General features: G+C 29.9%; 1 protein-coding gene across 1 annotated transcript; it reads left to right on the top strand.

Moving 5' to 3' along the window:
* Positions 1-298: 298 nt before the first annotated feature.
* LOC110656130 (transcription factor ORG2-like) lies at positions 299-15,307 on the top strand. The gene is made up of 3 exons (XM_058142294.1): positions 299-609; positions 1,142-1,498; positions 15,062-15,307. Exons 1-3 carry the CDS (start codon positions 301-303, stop codon positions 15,161-15,163), a joined length of 768 nt encoding a protein of 255 aa, XP_057998277.1. The 5' UTR covers positions 299-300; the 3' UTR covers positions 15,164-15,307.
* Positions 15,308-21,854: the final 6,547 nt, after the last annotated feature.

Raw genomic sequence — 21,854 nt, 5'->3', positions numbered from 1 at the left:
ACCACGGCACATAAATCTAGCAAGAGGATCAATCCATGCAGCTAAAATGTCATTTTCTTGAGTATCTTACTATATAATGCCATCTTTCAATAGTAAAAGGTTGGTAAAGTGGCATTTTCTTTAACATCTTACTATATATAATGCAATTTCTAATAAAGTTGGAGCATAATTATTCATTTACTTTTTATAATTTATCTTCCACCTCCCAATATTAATCAAACAAATTAATGATGATGTGTATGGTTTTTGTATATATATAAGTCAAGACATTTCTTTTCTCCAAACCTAACCATACCCATCATGTTAGCTTTGTCTCCTTCTATGTTTCAAACCTATGGATGGCCATTGGAGGACCCCATTGCCCATGAACAAGTCTACTTCTCTACAAAAGCTGAGAAGGCGATTATTACAGCTGCTAATGTTAATTTCTTTCAATCTCAACCTCCAGAAATATTGGAGCTTGATCACTCTGCTTCTTTTACAGATAATAATGGTGATCCTAATACGGTTAAGAAGCTTAACCATAATGCAAGCGAAAGTGATCGTCGGAAAAAGATGAACTCCCCCTATTCTTCTCTTCGATTTCTGCTTCCGGCAGCCGATCAAACGGTGTGTACCCTTTTCTTCCATTGTTATTTTCCCTAAAAAATACATGTTAAATTTAACATAAAACTCTATAACTCCCGGCCTTCATTGAAAATTAATTTAACAATCTCATATTTAATTGCATACAATTTATAAAAGTATAATTATTTAACTCCTACAACCGGTGAATGTGTAGATGTGAATTGCAGGTGCTTTAAATTTTAGTTATACTTTTATAAAATTAATGGATTTATTAGTTATACTTTTATAAATTTAAGGTTAAATAGTTACACTTTAAGCGTTATCAAATGATGCATTCAATTAATTATGTAATTATGTAATTATATGCTTGATTAAGTAGGAATTTAAAATAAAAAGACTTAATTGGGTATAATTTTTTTAGTGCATTTAACATAAGTTTTATTTTATATAAAAATGGGCTTAATATTTATTAGATTAAATATTTGTATCAAAATTTATGTAAAATCAGCTAAAGTGTGTTTAGTAAATGCACAAATCAAGATTTTAAGTGGGTTTTGCTGATGTTAATAAACAGAAGAAACTGAGCATACCAGCCACAGTTTCTCGGGTGCTAAAGTTCATACCAGAACTACAACAGGAAGTGAAGAAGTTGGTTCAAATGAAAGAGGAACTCTTATCAAAGATATCTAAGCAAGGTCAGCATCAGCAAGTAAAGCAAAGAAAAGGCATCAGTACTCGCAGCTCTTTATCAGCAGTATCAGCTACTCATCTCAGTGACACAGAAGTTCTAATTCAGATTTCCACTTTCAGTATCCGTACAACTCCACTATCAGAAATCTTGCTTCATTTACTGGAGGATGGTTATGTTTTAATCAATTCTTCTTCCTTCCAATCCTTTGGTGGCAGAGTCTTCTATAATTTACATCTTCAGGTATATTATTATTATTATTATTATTATTATTATTATTATTATTATTATGCTTGCTTAAAATACAATTGGGTATTTATTATTTTAAATTAATAATTTAATTTACTTAATTTAGATTAAATAAAATTTTTTTAAAAAAAATTATTACCATACAACACACAAATGGATAACTAATTTTATATAAAATTATATATTTTTTTATTAAATATAAGGGATAACAATGTTAGAAGTCCTAAAATTACAAAAATTTCCAATGAAAATATCTTTTCTCAAATAATAAATCAAAATATTTTAAGAACATTTTTCTCCAAATTTTTTAAATATTTAATTTTGTACTTAAATTATATTTGAAATTTAAAATTATTTAAGAATTAAGATATTATTGTAACTTAAAAGTTAAAATTCATCATATTTTCAAAATTATTAAAAATGTCAAAATATTTTAATGTATTGTTTTAGAAAAACAAAATTAAGAAAGTTCTTATTGTTGTTTGTTGATTTTAAATTCTTATATTTTTAATTTATATGAGCTTTCCAAGGTTATTTTTTGTGAAAATTAAGAAAAAAGTAAAAATAAACTTTTAGTGCTTAACTAAAAAAAATGAAAAATATCTTTCGCACAATGGAATATGCTTTTCATTAATGGAATATATTACTGAGGTAACTAATAGGACTAATTATTAGCAATCAATATACATATATTAAAATTAAAGTATAAAAATGACCATACAAAATTAAGTTATTTAGTTTATTAATATACTTAAAAATTTATCATGTGTCACGTTTTGTAATCTAGATGACTTAATGATTTAACAAATAATATCAATTGCCTATATATATTGATTACTTTAAAATTTCATTTATCCTCTTTAATTTTAAAATTTGCATCTTCATATTTTTTTCTTTTTATTTATTTTATTTCTTTTAAAGATGTAAAATTTTTATTTTTTTTATATTTTTATTGGCTTACATAATCTAATTTAAAATATAATACAAATCATTTATGTTACATATTACCCTTCCGTAAGGCATAACATGATTTCGTAGTATATCTAATGAATTACCAAACTTTGTCTGCCGATAACTCATTAAATATACTACAAGGGATTTCAAAATAATTTTCATTCATTTATAAAATGGGGAGTAATATTGAATAATTATTCAAACCATTAATTGAAGTTTAGGTAATAAATTAAATTTTTGATTAAATTAGGATTTTCGAAAATTTTACAGAAAATTCGACACAATACCGGCTAAAAATGGAGAAAACAGTTCTTCAAAACCTGTTAAGAACACTCCCAATATTTATAATTCCTACAACTTCATTTATATTCATCACCATCCATTCTCAATTCAACAAAATTTCAAACAAAATCACAATTTATAAAATTCTGAAAGAAGTTTAACCAATGCATTTATAAAAAAAAAATAAACAAGTTTATATTAAAAAAATTTACATTGACCAAAATGATAGTATATCATTTATACAACTGCTCAACGTTCACATATGGATACATACAATTTAATTTACATCAAAAGAAAATTTACAAAGGGGTATAACTGATATACCCGGAATAAGTTCAAAATAAACTCTAATCTCAGCTCCAAGTAGCTCACTTTGCTACTTTATCCTTTTTCCTATCTGCTACAGCAAGAAAAGCCATCGCTGAGTAATTTTGCCTAGTGGTACACAACTAATATAAACAAAACATTATAAAATAAAATAAATCAATTCATAACAAATCAAAGTTTTCATAATAATGAAACATATCAAATTATCAAATCAATAAAAACCATTATTTCAATCATATTTCATAAATCTCAAAGAAAAAGGTATTGCCAAGAATACACAGTCTTGACCATGATACAAAATTTAACGATCAATGCCATGTTGTAGACCACGACAAAGCAAATCACCTCACTAACCGTTATTAATGAGAGAAGGGCTAGCTAGCTAATGAGTACTCATATAGTCTTACCTCACTAACCATTATTAACAGGAGACATAAGAAATTTTAATTGCCAAATCCCAAATAGTTGTTACTACTGGGGAGTTCCGAACGGGACTATCATGCTAACTGTGGTTTAAAAATCAATTCATAAAAATTCCATTCAAATAATTGCATTTCAAATCACTTAACACATTTCATTCAAAGAAATTTTCCTTATAGGGTTGGCAACACATAATTAAATAAATTCAAGGAGAAAATCATAAATTGCAACTAAAACAATTTATAGTTATAACTCATTAAACTCAATTACAAAATTAAAATCACTTAAACAAAATTAGTTGTGTATAAACCTCCAATGAGTCACCTCTCTGCCTTGACTCACTTTTTCCTTATCCTTTACGGTCCCTTTTTCTACTGAAATATACAAATTAAAGTGTTTCAATATTTATCCAAATTATTTCTAACAATAATTCTAACATTGCATTTTGCATTTAAAATTTACTTATATAATTTCATAAATTGAGTTCTTTGTGTTCTTAGTTATTGTGGTTACTATTCACTTGACTAATTTAGTAAAATGTTGACTTTCTCATACTTAATAGGTATGCTAGTTCTAAATACCCCCACATACCACATTTTTTATCCTAAATTTGTTGGCATTGGTTGTCAATCTCAATTCAAAGCTCATTGGAAGAAATTCCAAAAATTCAAATTTGTCTCCTAAATTTACTGTTCCATTGGACCTATCTATAGTGGAAATTTGGTCAACTTTCCTTCTTAAAAGTTGTTCCTTAATGTGTCTAGTTTTAATTCCCTTTTTGAATCACTCCATTTGGAGTTTTGTAGCTCAAGTTATGCCATTTTTACTAAGGCTGGCCGGATTAGTCAAAACCCAAAAATTTTGGGCAAATTTAGGTTTGGCAGATTTGGTGACCAAAGTTTGGCTGTCAATTTGACTAAGGTATGATCAGAATTTGGGGTTGTGTTCTTCATGAAAGTTGTTCTAATATGTCTAAGCTTTCCATTGGTATAAAAATCAGGTCATTTGGACCTTTCTACACAGAGTTATGACCATTTGAATAAGTACTGTTCATATGATCAATTTTATACAGTGGCAGTGTACCTAATCCAGATTCAACCTAATTTTACACTAACTTGTGGTCAGTTTTAGGGTAAGGTTTCTGCATGAAAATTGTTGCTTTGGGTCTTAGTATTTATCTCCAATTGGCCTCACACCAATTGGAGCAACAGAATTTCAGTTATAACCATTTAAAGGGACAAGAGTCAAGCTGTCCAGATTTGGGCATTACCACATTCAATCCTAATTCAACTCCAAGCATTCACATGCACTCATAAGCACACCAATTAACCAATTTAGCATCAACAAGGTCAATTGGTCATCAATTGACCAAAATCCCCAATTTCCAACCAAAACCCTCAGTGCCAAGAACCCTAATTTCCAATTGTCACAATTCATGAAACTAAAGTGTATCTCTAACACCTAGTCACTCAATTGGGCTTATATACATGATTTATTGAATTAAAGCACATCATTTCCCCCAATACCCCATGGCTGCTAAAATTCATAGAGTTCCCTAACTTTTTATTTTTGTTTCATTTTCAACAAATTATAACTTAATTTAAGTGCCTACTCATGAATATAGAGAGAAAATTGGAAGAATCATTACTAACCTCTTTCAAGCTCTTTTCCTCTTCTTAACTCTTCAATTTTCCATTCTTTTTCACTTTCAATCTTCAAATCAAGACTCAAAGCAAGTTTTACTAAAGGGAGTTAGGGAATTTATGGCTAAAATTTGGGTTTATAAAAGCTTGAGATGAGCTTTCATGGTGGAGGAAAGAAAATGAGAGAGAGAGAAGAGAGAGAGTGGATGGCTAGAATAAGATAGAAATGATTTTTCTCTTTTTTTTTTTTTTATTTGGTCTTTTATGTCAACGTTTATCCATAATTTCAAAATTTTAAATTACAAATTTTTATTACATCATGCTTACATCATTGATGATGTCATAAAGCTTTTACTTTTTGAATTTCTTTTCTTTTTGTTTTCTTTTCTTCCATTCACCTCTTCAATTTAATTCTATTTTTCATAATTTTAATTTCCTACATTTTAATGGACATTTAGGCTAAGAGTCACCTCTAAGGATGAATTGACCAAATTGCCCCTTACCGGTCTGATCCGTTTTTCCAATAGTACTAGATTGATAGCTATTGTTGTAGGCAAACTCAATCAAAGGCAAGTGTGTATCCCAACTACCTTCAAATTCAATTACACAAGCTTATAGCATATCCTCCAAAATTTGAATCACCCTCTCAAACTGACCGTCTTTTTTAGATGGAATATCGTACTGAAGTTCAATCTAGTTCCCAGGGCTCTTTGCAAACTACCCTAGAATTTAGAAGTGAACCTTGGATCTCTGTCTAACACAATCGATACTGGCACTCCATGAAGTCTCACTATCTCATCAAGGTACAGTTTAGCCAATTTGTCCAGGTTATAGTCCATCCTCACTGGCAAAAAGTGAGCAGACTTCGTTAATCTGTCCACAATGACCCATACTGTATCACGATTCTTTTGTGTTCTAGGAAGTCCCATCATAAAGTCATTGTGATTCTTTCCCATTTCCACTCAGGAATCGGCAATGGGTGTAGCAAACTAGTTAGCACTTGATACTCTGCCTTTACTTGCTGACGAGTTAGGCATTTGGCTACATACTCTGCTATGTCTTTCTTCATCCCATTCCACCAATAATGCTCTTTTACCGTTTTGTACATTTTAGTGCCATCAGGGTGCATAACAAAAGGAGAATCATGTGCTTCTTTCATAATAACTTGCTTCAATTCCACATCATTTAGAATGCACATTCTGCCCTGGTATAACAGTAAGCCATCATCATTCACTGTAACATCTGGCTTCTTACCATTCTGAGTCTCTTCCATCAATTTTTGATAATTTTCATCATTCTATGCAGCTGTTTTTATCTAACCAATCAACATTGGCTTCACTTGCCAAGCAGCTATCATCTGCCCCTCCTCATCTATCTCCAGATTTGCATGTAGTGCCCTCAACTCATGCACTATAGATAAAGGAGAAACCCTTAAACTAGCCATAGTCTTGCGACTTAAGGCATCTACTACCACATTTGCTTTTCTTGGCTGATAATCTATCAAGCAGTCATAGTCTTTAATCAGTTCTAGCCATCTCCTCTGTCTCAAATTCAACTCCTTTTATGTGCCTAGATATTTCAAGCTCTTGTGATCTGTGTAAATATAACACTTTTTTCCATGCAGATAATGTCTCCAGATCTTTAGAGCAAATACAATAGCTGTTAGTTCCAAGTCATGTGTAGGGTAGTTTTTCTCATGTGGCTTCAGCTGACGTGATGCATAACCAATAACATTTTGGTCTTGCATCAGTACACAACCTAACCCATTGTGAGAAGCATCACTATAAATAGTGTATTCTTTACCCGGAGTAGGTAAAGTCAAGACTGGAGCTTCTATCGAACATCTCTTCAACTCATCAAAATCCTACTGGCATTTATCAGTCCACTAAAATTTTACATCTTTCCGAAGTAGCTTGGTCAGTGGAGATGCTAACATAGAAAATCCCTTCACAAAACGGCTGTAGTAACCAGCTAAACCCAGAAAACTGCGAACTTCTGTAATATTCCTGGGCGGCTTTTAATTAAGGATAGCTTCAACCTTGCTAGGATCTACCTTTATACCTTCAACTGATACAATGTGCCCCAAGAAAGAAATTTCTTCCAGCCAAAATTCACACTTCGATAACTTGGCATACAACTGTTTCTCCCTTAAAGTCTATAGCACAATCCGCAGATGTCTATCGTGCTCCTCTGCACTCTTCGAATACACAAATATGTCATAAATAAATACTACAACAAATTGATCTAAGTATGGCCTGAAGATAGTGTTCATCAGGTCCATAAAAGTAGCTGGAGCATTAGTCAACCCAAATGGCATAACCAGAAACTCATAGTGATCATATCGAGTTCTAAAAGCAATTTTTGGAATACTCTGCTCTTGCACCCTCAACTGATAATAGCCCGATCTTAAATCAATTTTAGAGAACACAGTTGCACCCTTCAATTGATCAAACAATTCATCTATGCGAGGCAGTGGATATTTATTCTTTATGGTCATCTTATTCAATGCGTAATTAATACATAGTCGGAGAGTACCATCTTTCTTCTTAACAACCAGTACTGGTGCTCCCCAAGGTGACACACTAGGGTGGATGAAGCCTTGTCAAGCAATTCTTGCAACTGCACCTTCAACTCCTTTAACTCTGCAGGTGCCATTCTATAAGGTGTAATGGAGATTGGGTCCACACTAGGCATAACCTCTATTTCAAATTGCACTTCTCTTTCTAGAGGTAACCCTAGTAATTCTTCAGGAAATACATCTGGAAAGTCACATGCTGTAGGAATATCCCTTAATGAATGACTCCCTACTCGGGTGTCTCTCACATAGGCCAAATATGCTTCACACCCCTTTCTGATCATTTTTCTAGCTAGTGCAACCGAAATGAGATTTAATGGCAATAATTGTCTCTCTCCATGTATTACCACATGACCATACTGAGGGAGACCAAAAGTGAATGTTTTCAGTCTACAGTCAATCATAGCATGATGTCTGGCTAACCAATCCATGCCCAAGATAATGTCATAATCTCTGAAAGGCATTTCTATCAAATCTAACAAAAAAGTATGTCCTTGGATCACTAAAGGATAATCCTTATACACCCTATTGACCCTAACCTCTTGTCCTAACGGACTAGTTACTAACACCTCAAAATTCATTTTCATACAAGGAACAGCATATAACCAGTGATGCTGGCACTAACATAAGAATGTGTAAAACTCGGGTCAAACAATACATATACATCTTGATTAAAGATTGAGAAAGTACCAGCAACTATGTCAAAAGTTTTAGCCTCTTCCCATTGCCGTATGGTGTATACCCTAGCCGGTGCACCACTCTGTTCAAGATGATTAACTGTGGCCTGACTGCTAGAAGTACTACCTCTGCCTCTACCTCGGCCTCTAGCTGTCTGCGAACCTCCGGAGGTAGAACTCTGAACTGAGCCTTCAATTGTAGTAGGTGGTGTAGCTCTGCGAGCACTCACACAGTCTTTGGCAAAATGGCCAGTTCCACCACAATTATAATAGGCTCTAATAGCCTTATAACAGACCCCTCTGTGTACTTTCCCACATGTTTCACAAGTAAGGACTGGAGCTATTGCTCTAGATGTCTGTTGGCTAGGTCGGGGTGGTTTCTGTCCTGAAGATCTACCTCTACCAGACTTGTGTGAGCTAGATCCTCCAAAGTGCTTTCTCTTTCCTGACCCACTATCAGGAGCTTGATCAGTAATCTTTCCAGTTTTCTCTTTCTATTCTGAACCCTTTTTAGGTGCCCCTTCCAATTCAATTATTTCTAGTTTTAGTGCTTGAGATATTAGCTCAGAGAAGTTTTCATGTCTGAATCCCACTACTTGCATCCTCAAACTGGGCTTCAGACCAGCCTCAAACTACTTACATCGATCTCTGCTAGTGGTAAGTAGGTTTCCCGCATAATGACTTAGTTTGGAGAAGTCTCTCTCATACTCTGCTACTGTTCTATTCCCTTGTTTCAAGCTCAAAAACTCTTGCAATTTCATGTTAACATATGTGTTAGGGACCCATTTCTGTCTAAATTCCCTCAGAAAATCCGACCAAGTCAGAACAGGGGGCTCCACTAAACTATGAGGGATGGTCTTCCACCATTCATAAGCATCCCCTTGCAACAGAGAGACCGAGTATTCAAAATTGAGTTCTTTTGTACAATGCAACTTCTTGAATACCCTTTCCATTCTTTCAATCCAGTGCTCTGCCTCTAGTGGATCCACAGTACCCTTGAATTCAGTAGCCCCAAATTTCATTAATTTATCATATTGCCTGGCTGGAGGCTATGGTTGCACTACTGGTGCTTGGGTTGGGGCTTGGGTTAGCATGTTCCTAGCCATTTGTTGAAACAGGGTAACTATCTGCTGAGCGAACTGAGCAAGAAACTGCAACATGGGTGAAGCTGGTGTAGCCGACCCAATAACGTTCGGGAGAGCTGGGGCTTCCCTCTGTGTCTCAGCCTCAACAGACTGCTCAACAGAATGATCCCCTTCTTCCATTCTAATTTATAGAAATTCCACTCCCTAACAACCAACATAAAGAGGATAATCCCCATTAGTTCATATTCATGATGTAAATGCACCGCATGTATCAAACAATGACATTGAGCAGTTGTACTTATCAAAAAAAATATTCAAATGCATAGTTCAAAACTCATTCAAAACATTACTCTGATACCACTAAAATATGTCACACCTTACCCTTCCGTAAGGTATAATATGATCTTGTAGTATACCTAATGAATTACCGAACTTCGCCTACCGATAACTCATTAAATATACTACAAGGAATTTTAAAATAATTTTCATTCATTTTTAAAATGGGGGGTAATATTGAATAATTATTCAAACCATTAATTGAAGTTTATGTCATAAATTAAATTTTTTATAAAATTAGGATTTCTGAAAATTTTACAAAAAATTCGGCAGAATGCCAGCTAAAAATGGGAAAATAGTTCTTCAAAACCTGTTAAAAATACTCCCAATATTTATAATTCCCACAACTCCATTTACACTCATCACCATCCATTCTCAATTCAACACAATTTCAAGCAAAATCACAATTTATAGAATTCTCGAAGAAGTTTAACTACTGCATTTATAAAAAAAAAAATAAACAAGTTTATATTATAAAAATTTACATTGACCAAAATGATAGTATATCTTTTATACAAGTGCTCAACATTCACATATGGATACATACAATTTAATTTACATCAAAAGAAAATTTACAAAGGGGTATAATTGATATACCCAAAATAAGTCCAAAATAAACTCTAATCTCAGCTCTAAGCAGCTCACTTTGCTTCTTTATCCTTTTTCCTATCTGCTACAGCAAGAAAAGCCATCGCTGAGTAATTTCACCCAGTGGTACACAACTAATATAAACAAAACATTATAAAATAAAATAAATCAATTCATAACAAATCAAAGTTTTCATAATAATGAAACATATCAAATTATCAAATCACTAAAAACCATCATTTCAATCATATTTCACAAATCTTAAAGAAAAAAGTGTTGCTAAGAACATACAGTCTAGACCATGACATAAAATTTCACGATCAATACCGTGTTGTACACCACGACAAAGCAAATCACCTCACTAACCATTATTAATGAGGGAAGGGCTAGTTAGCTAATGAGTACTCATATAGTCTTACCCCACTAACCGTTATTAATGGGAGACATAAGAAATTTTAATTACCAAACCCTAAATAGTCATGTTACTCTTTGGGAGTTCGAATGGGATCATCATGCTAATTGTAGTTTAAAAACCAATTCATAAAAATTCCATTCAAATAATTGCATTTCAAATCACATAACATATTTCATTGAAATTTCCCTTATAGGGTTGGCAACACATAATTAAATAAATTCAAGGAGAAAATCATAAATTGCAACCAAAACAATTTATAGTTACAACTCATTCAACTCAATTACAAAATTAAAATACTAGAACAAAATTAGTTGTGTATAAACCTAGAATGAGTCGCCTCTCTGCCTTGACTAACTTTTTCCTTATCCTTTATGGTCTCTTTTTCTACTGAAACACATAATTCAAAGTGTTTCAATATTTATCCAAATTATTTCTAACAATAATTCTAACAATTGCATTTTGCATTTAAAATTTACTTATATAATCCCATAAATTGAGTTCTTTGTGTTCTTAGTTATGGTGGTTACTATTCACTTAATTAATTTAGTAAAATATTGACTTTCTCATACTTAATAGGTATGCTAGTTCTAATTACCCCCACATACCACATTTTAAGTCCTAAATTTGTTGGTATTGGTTGCCAATCTCAATTCAAAACTTATTGGAAGAAATTCCAAAAATTTAGATTTTGTTTCCTAAGTTTACTGTTCCATTAGACCTATCTACAGTGGAAATTTGGTTAACTTTCCTTCTTCAATGTTGTTTCTTAATGTGTCTAGTTTTAATTCCCTTTTTTGAATCACTCCATTTAGAGTTTTGTAGCTCAAGTTATGCCACTTTTACTAAGGCTAGCCGGATTGGTCAAAACCCAGAAATTCTAGACAAATTTAGGTCCGACAGATTTGGTAACCTAAGTTCGGTTGTCAATTTGACCAGGTTATGGTCCGAATTTGAGTTTATGTTCCTCATGAAAGTTGTTCTACTATGTTTAACCTTTCCATTGATATAAAAATTAGGTCATTTGAACCTTTCTACACAGAGTTATGACCATTTGAATAAGTACTGTTCATATGGTCAATTTAGTTCAGTGGCAGTGTACCTAATCCGGATTCAACCTAATTTTACACTAACTTTTGGTCAGTTTTAGGGCAAGATTTCTGTATGAAAATTGTTGCTTTGGGTCTTAGTTTTCATCTCTAATTGGCCTCACACCAATTAGAGCAACATAATTTCAGTTATAACCATTTAAAGGGACAAAGGTCAAGCTGTCCAGATTTGGGCATTACCACATTCAATCCCAATTCAACTCCATGCATTCATATGCACTCATAAGCACACCAATTGACCAATTTAGCATCAACAAGGTCAATTGGTCATCAATTGACCAAAATCCCCAATTTCCAACCAAAACCCTCAGTGCCAAGAACCCTAATTTCCAATTGTCATGATTCATGAAACTAAAGTGTATCTCTAACACCTACTCACTCAATTGGGCTTATATACATGATTTATTGAATTAAAACACATCATTTCCCCCAATACCCCATGGCTGCTGAAATTCATAGAGTTCCCTAACTTGTTATTTTTGTTTCATTTTCAACAAATTATAACTTAATTTAAGTGCTTACTCATGAATATAGAGAGAAAATTGGAAGAATCATTACTAACCTCTTTTCCTCTTCTCAACTCTTCAATTTTCCCTTCTTTTTCACTTTTAATCTTCAAATCAAGACTCAAAAATAAGTTTTACTTAAGGGAGTTTTATGGCTAAATTTGGGTTTATAAAAGCTTCTTTTTCACTTTCAATCTTCAAATCAAGACTCAAAAATAAGTTTTACTTAAGAGAGTTAGGGAATTTATGGCTAAATTTGGGTTTATAAAAGCTTGAGAGGAGCTTTCATGAGGGAAGAAAGAAAATGAGAGAGAGAGAGAAGAGAGAGAGTGGATGGCTAGAAGAAGATAGAAATGATTTTTCTCTTTTTTTTTATTTGGTCTTTTATGTCAACATTTATCCATAATTTCAAAATTTTAAATTATAAATTTCTATTACATAATGCTTGCATCATTGATGATGTCATAAAGCTTTTACTTTTGAATTTATTTTCTTTTTGTTTTCTTTTCTTCCATTCACCTCTTCAATTTAATTCCATTTTTCATAATTTTAATTTCCTATATTTTAATGGACATTTAGGCTAAGAGTCACCTCTAAGGGTGAATTGACCAAATTACCCCTTATCGGTCTGATTCGTTTTTCCAATAGTACTATATTGCTTCCTGAACCCTGATTCAATTATTTGAGCTTGTTCTCTATTCTTTTCTGTGGTTTTCACACTTCCACTAACTTCGCAATTATTCCCAGGCCTGGGGTGTCATAGGGTCCCATAAGAAATTAGGGCAGCAATTGAGCTCGCAGTCACTTACCATTTCGGTCACCCATCGTGGGAACCTCGGCTCATTTAACTGATTATACTTTGTTTTTCTTATTTTCATTTTACCTTCATATAATTTCTATTAATTTTTAGTTATGATTTTTCTAGATAATTTAAACATAATTCTAGACATCCTGACTGTCCGAACAGACACTAATCACCAGAACAGTAGAATGTATAGACTACTTAATATAGGTGTGTTACAATTTGTTAAATTTTAAAATTCAAAATAGTATTTATGTCACTATTAAATAATTTATTTATTAATAGTAGAAAATAAATTTATTTCTCATTTCTCTTAAATATTAGGTGTATGAGTTATTAAAATCTCTCACTTTTTACTTGTTTATATAGATAATTTAATTATTTTATATTTTTTAAAATTTGTATTATTTTTTAAATATTCATTATATTTTTTTTTGAATACATTATGTTTATGTTTATAATAATAAACTGTTTTTTTTTTTTTTTTTGTTGTATACATAATTATAGATTATACTTAAAAAAATAAGCATTCCTACAAAGAATATAGAGTTTGAAAATCAAATAACTAGAATAAAGAGATATAACATTAACCGTATAACTTTTCAATGATTTATATAAAAAAATAAATAAATATTATTTTAAAAAAATATGAAGTATTATATAGGAAAATCAAACAATAAAGATTTACGGCTGCTGAGAAGTATAAACAATTTAAATTTAGAACAATAAACTTAAGACCTTAAAAAAAAGAATAAAATGCAAATAAAAAATTAAAAAATTATTTGACATAATAATAATAATTGAATATTATCATAATATTTAAGATTTTTTTAGCATATTTATTGTTATAGTTACTCTAAAAATATTATATTGTTACATTTTTAAAAAAAAAAAATATTTAGACAAAAATAATTAATAATATTTTAGAAATAAAAATTTAATTTAATTTTAATAAGATACAATTATTTAATATTTTAACAAAATTTTAATTGTATGTAATATAATTAATTAAGAATTTTATTATTAAAAAAAATTTATAGTATGATTTTGAAATATAAAATTTTATGAAAATAAATATTAAATTATATATTAAAATAAAAAATAAATAAGCTGGTCAATTGTGTTGACAAAATGACTAATTATAATCTAATGCTAAAAACAATCTAAAATTGGGTTACATTGCAATAATCTAATTAAATTAAAATAAGACACATTAATAAGTAATGAAAAATATTTTTAAATAAATACTTTAAATTATTATTTTAGAAAAAAAAAGAAATTAATTTTTATTGCTGGTTGATTTATTAATTATTTTTATAATTTTAAGTATTTTTTTTAAATTAAGATACAAAATTAAAAAAAATTAAAAAGATTTCTTACTGAATGTGCTTTATAATTATAACTAGAGTGAAAAAGTATATATATTTAAAAAAATTATATATTTATTTATATAATTAAATTTAATAAAAATTTAGAATCAAGATTTTAAGCATGTTTAGTATTATTGTTGGAACTATTATTAAAAAAAATACTTTTTTTAAATACACTAGTCATGGAATATTAAAAAAATATATAAAATTAAATTTAAAAAATTTTAATCATAAGAATATTAGAATAATAAAATAATTTTTTGAAACTTTTTTTTAACAGAATTTAAAATTATACTTTTTTTTTTAGAAAAATAATTTTAACCCTTCGATTTTAATGCTAAATAAGTACTTTACAGACTTAAAGGTCATTTTTATATTATTAAACTAAAATTTATTGATAAAAATTATCATATTTTAGAAATATTTGCATATAAATTTTGTTTCTAATCTTTGAACTTGTGAAATCTACAGGTGGACAGAAGTTACAAATTGGATTGTGAGACTTTACGTGAGAAGCTTGTGTCTTTATATGAGAAAGGGGAAGGATTTTCTAATGGAATTCATAATATTTGATCATCTAAATTGTAAAGCAAATGTATATAAGTTTATTAGTATTATTACTACTATTATCGAGTGCTTGTTTCAATTTTCTTTTTGTAAATTGTATGTGACACATTTAAATAAAAATAACAATAAATAAATATTTAAGGATATAAAGGATAAGTAATTAATTGTAAAGGATATCAATAAAATTCATCCATATTACAAATTATAACCATATTACAAATTATAACCATTATATATGTTGGCGAAACTATAAAAAATTAAAATAATAATTAAAATATAGAAAATAAATTAAATAATCATTAAAACATAAAGAATAAAATAGTGAGATTGATCATATTAATGCATGGATATTTCACTTTGTTTAAGGAGATTCAAGCCCTAAGCAGTAGACAATGCTTGTAAACTGATGCAACAATATTATATATTGACTTGTCCCCTCCAAGATACAATTGCCTGATAAGTTTGTTGTGTGATTCAAACTATCTTTGCACTAATGGTTGAATCCGAAACTCCACCAAGAAACACCTTTTTTTTACTTTTAAACTCTCTTGAATGTTGTAGAAAGAATGGTTGAAAGCTCATCAATTTATAGATGACTTTAGTAGAAACATAAACGAGTTCTAAGTTAAATTTATTAAACAACTTAAATTACTTTAATTAATGGTTAAATAAATAAACTTAAGTTATTTTAATTAATAAGTTTAATAAATTATTTTATTTTATATTAAAATGTTCCAACATTCCCCCACTCATCCTAAAATTATTGGAAAATGAGTTTACTAGCCAAATCCTGATGCCTAATGAAAGTGTGACTTTGCATTGAACCTTCACTTAGCAAAACAATCACTTCTACTCCAAAATTAGAGTGAACTCAAACTTGAATTTTAACTGTTTAGGGGAAATAAAGGATAATTGCTGACACTTAAAGATCTAGGCATTAACATACATTAGCTTTGACAGCCAACACATTACGGCCTTGTACTATCCCAGTTTTCATGAGTGTATTGAACAATAAACCTGATTCTTATAGGATGCAACCCACCTCTGCATTCATATTGGTGAAATCTATCAAGGGTGCTCCTGTAATTCTAACACCCCACTTATAAAGAGCCACAAAAATTCATTAAAAGTATTTTTTTTTTCAACTCAACCTTCTCTTTACATTACAAGATAAATGAACTCACATCATAAGGATAGGTTGAATAATATATAGTGCATTTCTTATGACCACCATATAATTCATTTTTTTTCCATTGAATCCAATTACAGGATATCTAGTCCTTTGATTGGGTATCCTTATATGTGATTCTTGATTGTATAGGGTTTAATCCCAGCCCCCTCGATGTATTCCAAATCCTTTCTCTTGCTAAGTCCTTAGTAAATGGATCTGCAAGATTATTTGAATATTTATATAATTTTATAGTACTGTGTTTTCTTTTTATGGATTTGGATTTACCATTATAATAATGGCTTTTCACTCTACCAAAATGTTGTGGTACTATCACAATGTATTAATATTGGTGGGGTAGGTCTTTCCCATGATGGAATTTCATATAGCAAGTCTCTTAACCAATTTGTCTTTTCACTGGCTGAAGCTAAAGCAATGAGTTCAGCTTCCATAGTAGAATTGGCAATAGTTGTTTGTTTTTTAGATTTCCAAGGTATAGTACCACTTCCCAAATTAAAAATGTAACCTGTTGTAGAGAGAAAATCACCTGATAGCGTATTCCAATCAGCATCACAATATTCTTCATGTATTACAGGATATCTTTTTATACAACAAACTATAGTTGTTAGTATCAACTAAATATTCTTAATTATTCTATCCATTCTACACCAATGATCTTTACTTGGCTTGCTTATATACCTGCTTAGTACTTATATTGTATAAGCAATATTAGATCTAGTGTAATCAGTTAAATAAATGCAAGCTTCTAATAATGCGAGCATATTCCTTTTGATTAGTAATTTCATTTTCACTTTTAAAAGGAAATAAATGAATACTAGAATTAGAAAGAGTGGCAACATGCTTGCTGTTAATAAAATTAAATTTATTCAATAATTTTTCAATATAATTTGACTGATCAAGAAAAATACCATCATCTATTTTAGTGATTTTCATGCTAAGTATGAAATTAGCCTCACCGGGATCTTATATATCAAAATGACTGCAAAGTATATTTTTGGTCTCTCTAATCACATGCATATTATAGCAAAAAATTAACATATCATCAATATAGAGGCTAATAATAACATATTCATCATCAAATAATTTATAATAAATGCACTTATCATACTTAATTCATTTGAAGCCATTTTCAATCATGTAAGAATCAAGTTTTTCATGCCACTATTTTGATGCCTTCCTTAAGCCATAAAGGGATTTAGTTAGCTTGCACAATTTGTTTTCTCATCTAGGCTCTATGAACCCCACTAATTTTTGAATTAAAAGGAAATTTATCTTCAAGGAATATAGCATCTTCAGACTCAAAGATTATATTATTTTTAATATCTAGAAATTTAAATGAAGTGTTATTTCAAGCACATCATATAAAACACAAGCAATGACTCTAACTCCCAATTTGGGTCTTTTGGAATCTAGTAATCTAATATAAGCTAGACAACTGCATACTTTAATATATTCCAAATTTGGCTAATACCCTCTCATAACTCAAATGAAATCAATTTACTATTTTTTTTTTTTTTTGTGACACATGATTTAAAGCATGATATGTAGTTGGTATAACTTCACCCCAAAGATTTGAGGGAGCTCCAGCATAAACCAAAATGGCATTAGTCAATTCTAAATAAGTGTTATATTTTTTTTGCCATTTAGTTACACCATTAAAAGTAAGTGAATATGGAGTTATGGTTCTCATGAATAATTCCCAAGGCTTTAAAAGTAATTCTTCAGGTAATTGTTAATTTTTGTATATATAAAATATCCAAGTGATTAAGTTTACCTTAGTGGTGTTACCATTGTTCTCATGTCACAAAAGTATCTTATGCTAGCATTACAAAGGGCTTGCTAACCACCATTTGATATCAGAAAAAGCAACAATAGCATAATTCTTCACACCAGCTTGCTCAGTATTAACTATAAGCTTTCTATATTTTCTTTATAGAACGATAAGTACTATCATATAATCATAATATTGATCAGAACAATAGTTTAGAATATAATAATGACAATTATACTCATCTTTTTCAGATTGCTCAACCATTGTCTTTCAATCTCTTGAAATGGGCTTTCTTGAAGTAGAAGGGCTTATTAGATCTCTTATGTTCTCTGTTAATTTTTCAAAAGGTTCCATATTTGAATCTCTTTAAAATTATTGTGAAATTACAATAAAATAATAATTAAAATACAAAGAATAACATAAATAATAATTAAAACATGAGGAATAAAATAACGAGATTGATCATGCTAAGGCATAGATATCTCACTCTCTTTAAGGAGATTCAAGCCCTCTGCGGTAGGCAATGCCCATAAACCGATGCAATAGACATTATATAACTTGTCCCCTCCATAATACAATTGCCTGATAATTTGGTCGTGTGATTCAAACTAACTCTGCACTAGTGGTTGAATCCATAGCTCCACCAAGAAAACACGTTTCTTTGAATTTTAAACTCCCTCTAAGGTTTTCCTCCTTAGTGTTTTTTAATGTTGTAGAAAGAATGATTGAGAGCTCATCTATTTATAGATGACTTTAGTAGAAAAATAAATGATTTTTAAGTTAAACTTATTAAACAACTTAAGTTACTTTCATTAATAGTTAAATAAATAATCTTAAGTTATTTTAATTAATATGTTTAATAAATTATTTTATTTGATATTAAAATGTTCCAACAATAAATATATATATATATATTAAAAAATTCATGATAATATAAGTTATATAATTATGATTTGGATTATTATATAACTTTTTAAAGAAATAAAAATCAAGTGGCACTAAATATTATGCCAAATCCTTATATGAAAATAATAGGTAAATTTCACTGCCATCTATATGAAGCTTTTTAAATCAAAAGATATTGTCCATAATGGGCCTTACATGTTAGACTTTATCTCTATTGAGCACATGAGCACTATTCTCATGAATGAGAAAAATCATTAGACTTTGTTATTAATAAAGTAGTTTCATCTCTTTGTGTGTATTTTTGTTTTATTTTGATTTATTTTCTTTTTTTTTTTAGTCTGTTAGTCTCTCATTGTGTAGTTTTCAGTGCCCTTCATTGTTGGGGCTATGTTTTGGGTTGTTCAAAGCCAGCTGCATGTTGGGTTAGAGAGCATTAAGGTTGATGGTGATGCTTCCCTTCAAGGTTGGTAGGTGATGGTTTTGCTTTGATAGAAGGGAGTCTTTCCTGTTTGTTGGCATTCTTAGTGGTACTATTTTTTGAGCATCATCCAATGGGGCTATAGAAGATTAAGATGCCTATGTCTCTACCATGCCATTTCCCAGTTCATCTAGCACTAGTCCTAGCCTAGTGGTTCATTAGTTGTTTTGTTGCTTCACTCCCCTATATATGTTAAGGTTGAACTTTTGGTTGGGATACTTGATCTGGGAGCTTCGAATCTAGTTGGGTGTCCCTTTAATGTTTCAAGTTTTACTTGTGTAACTTCCCTTTAAAATATTCAGGCTCTTATTGGCTGGCTTTGCTATTTGAGGGCATCATCCTTGTTGAAGACATCAGTGATGGTTGTTGATGGAAAAGATATCAATTAACCCATTTTTAGTTCTAGGTTTCCTTTATATGGGCTTCGGACCTTTGTTTTTGGACTTGGGTGGGAGTGATTATAGCAAACTATGTTTATTGGGCTTGTGGCCTTGTATTGGTTTCTCATCTAATGAATCTCCTATATTTTTTGATAAAAATAAAAAAAAGAATGAATGAATAAGCATTGGGTCAATGCTAATTGTATTTAGAACTATGAGATTTCGAGAGCTAAGAACTATTAAGCATTAGAGTCTCAAATAGAGTTAATTTTACCGAAAAAAAAAGTAAAGGAGAAAGTTTCATGGGGTTGAACCTTTACTTCCTGAGACATGATAATCAATGGATGAAGTATTGAATTAATGGATTAGAAGGGGTATTGAGAAGAAGAAGTAGCTTGCATGTATGTTAAGAATTGAATTAGTGCATTGAGAGAGTGAAAATTGATTATGAAGAAAGGTTTGTTTAGGAATTTATTATAGTGGAGAAGTTGTGATTAATTTGGGGTTTGTGGTGTAATTTCTTTAGCAATGATACGATATCTAACATGAAATTTCAGTATACCAATAGTTCATTGACGATCAGATCAATTTGAAACACCAATCAAACGTGATGATTTAATTATCAATTATGCAAATTTAATGTTTAAATTACAAAAATTGACAAATTTCAAAATTATTGTGGTAATTAACTCTTACAAATTAAGTCTAGATATTGAATCACTGAAAGTTATAAGAATTTTTTTTAAACATTAATAGTAGTTGTCTTTGTGTTGTCAAGTGACTTTTTATAGGGTAAATTATTAATTAAATCTTTAAATTTTAACAAAACGTGCGAAGCGATTGTAGGTTTAAGTTTAGTAACCGTTTGATCGTTAAATTTTTATTTTCGTTAATAATTTAGTCATTATATTTTATTTTAAATAACAAATTGGTCTTCAAAATTCACTGATCATAGGATCAATTTATTAATAGAAATAGAAAAATTACTATTTAGCCCCTATATTTTAACGAAACTAACTATCTGGTCCCAATATTTTAAAAAATACATTTATTTTGTCCCTGTAAAAATTTCCTTTAAGCTATTTAGTCTCTTCATCAATTTTTCCATTATCCATATTATTTATACAACTATTTAATTCATCTATTTTAAAGAAACTAATTAGTTGATCCCTATATTTTAAAGAAACTAATTTAATGTTTAAATTAAAAAATTGACAAATTTCAAAATTATTTTGGTAATTAACTCTTACAAATTAAGTCTAGATATTGAATCATTGAAAGTTGCAAGATTTTTTTTTTTAAACATTAATAGTAGTTGTCTTTGTGTTGTTAGGTGACTTTTTATAGGGTAAATTATAAATTAAATCTTTGAGTTTTAACAAAACTCACAGAGTAGTCTCTGGTTTAAGTTTAGTAACGGTTTGATCCTTAAATTTTTATTTTCGTTAACAATTTAGTCCTTATTTTTTACTTTTAATAACAAATTAGTCCTCAAAATTCACTGATCATAGGGATCAATTTATTAATAGAAATAAAAAAATTACTATTTAGCCCATATATTTTAATGAAACTAACTATTTGGTCCTAATATTTTAAAAAATACATTATGTAGTCCCTGTAAAAAATTTCCTTTAAGCTATTTAGTACATTCGTCAAATTTTCCATTATCCATACTATTCACACTACTATTTAGTCTCTCTATTTTAAAGAAACTAATTAGTTGATCCCTGCATTTTAAAAAACACTATTATTTAGTCCTTCTATTTTAGCGAAACTAATTAGTTTATTCATGTATTTTGAAAAATATATTTTTAGATAAAAATAGAAATTTTGTTATGTGTAGGCTAAATCTTAATTTATATTTTTTTAAATTTCTAATTTTTTGGACATCATTTTTATGTTTTCTCTACTTAGAAATAATTTTCGTTAATTATTTAGAAATTTAAAGAAATTGATTAACTTTTTGGTGTAGA

This window comes from Hevea brasiliensis, unplaced genomic scaffold, assembly GCF_030052815.1.
Source record: "Hevea brasiliensis isolate MT/VB/25A 57/8 unplaced genomic scaffold, ASM3005281v1 Scaf40, whole genome shotgun sequence".
NCBI classification, from domain to species: domain Eukaryota; kingdom Viridiplantae; phylum Streptophyta; class Magnoliopsida; order Malpighiales; family Euphorbiaceae; genus Hevea; species Hevea brasiliensis.
Note: the sequence above shows the minus strand (reverse complement) of the source record. Positions and strands in the feature narration are given on the sequence as shown.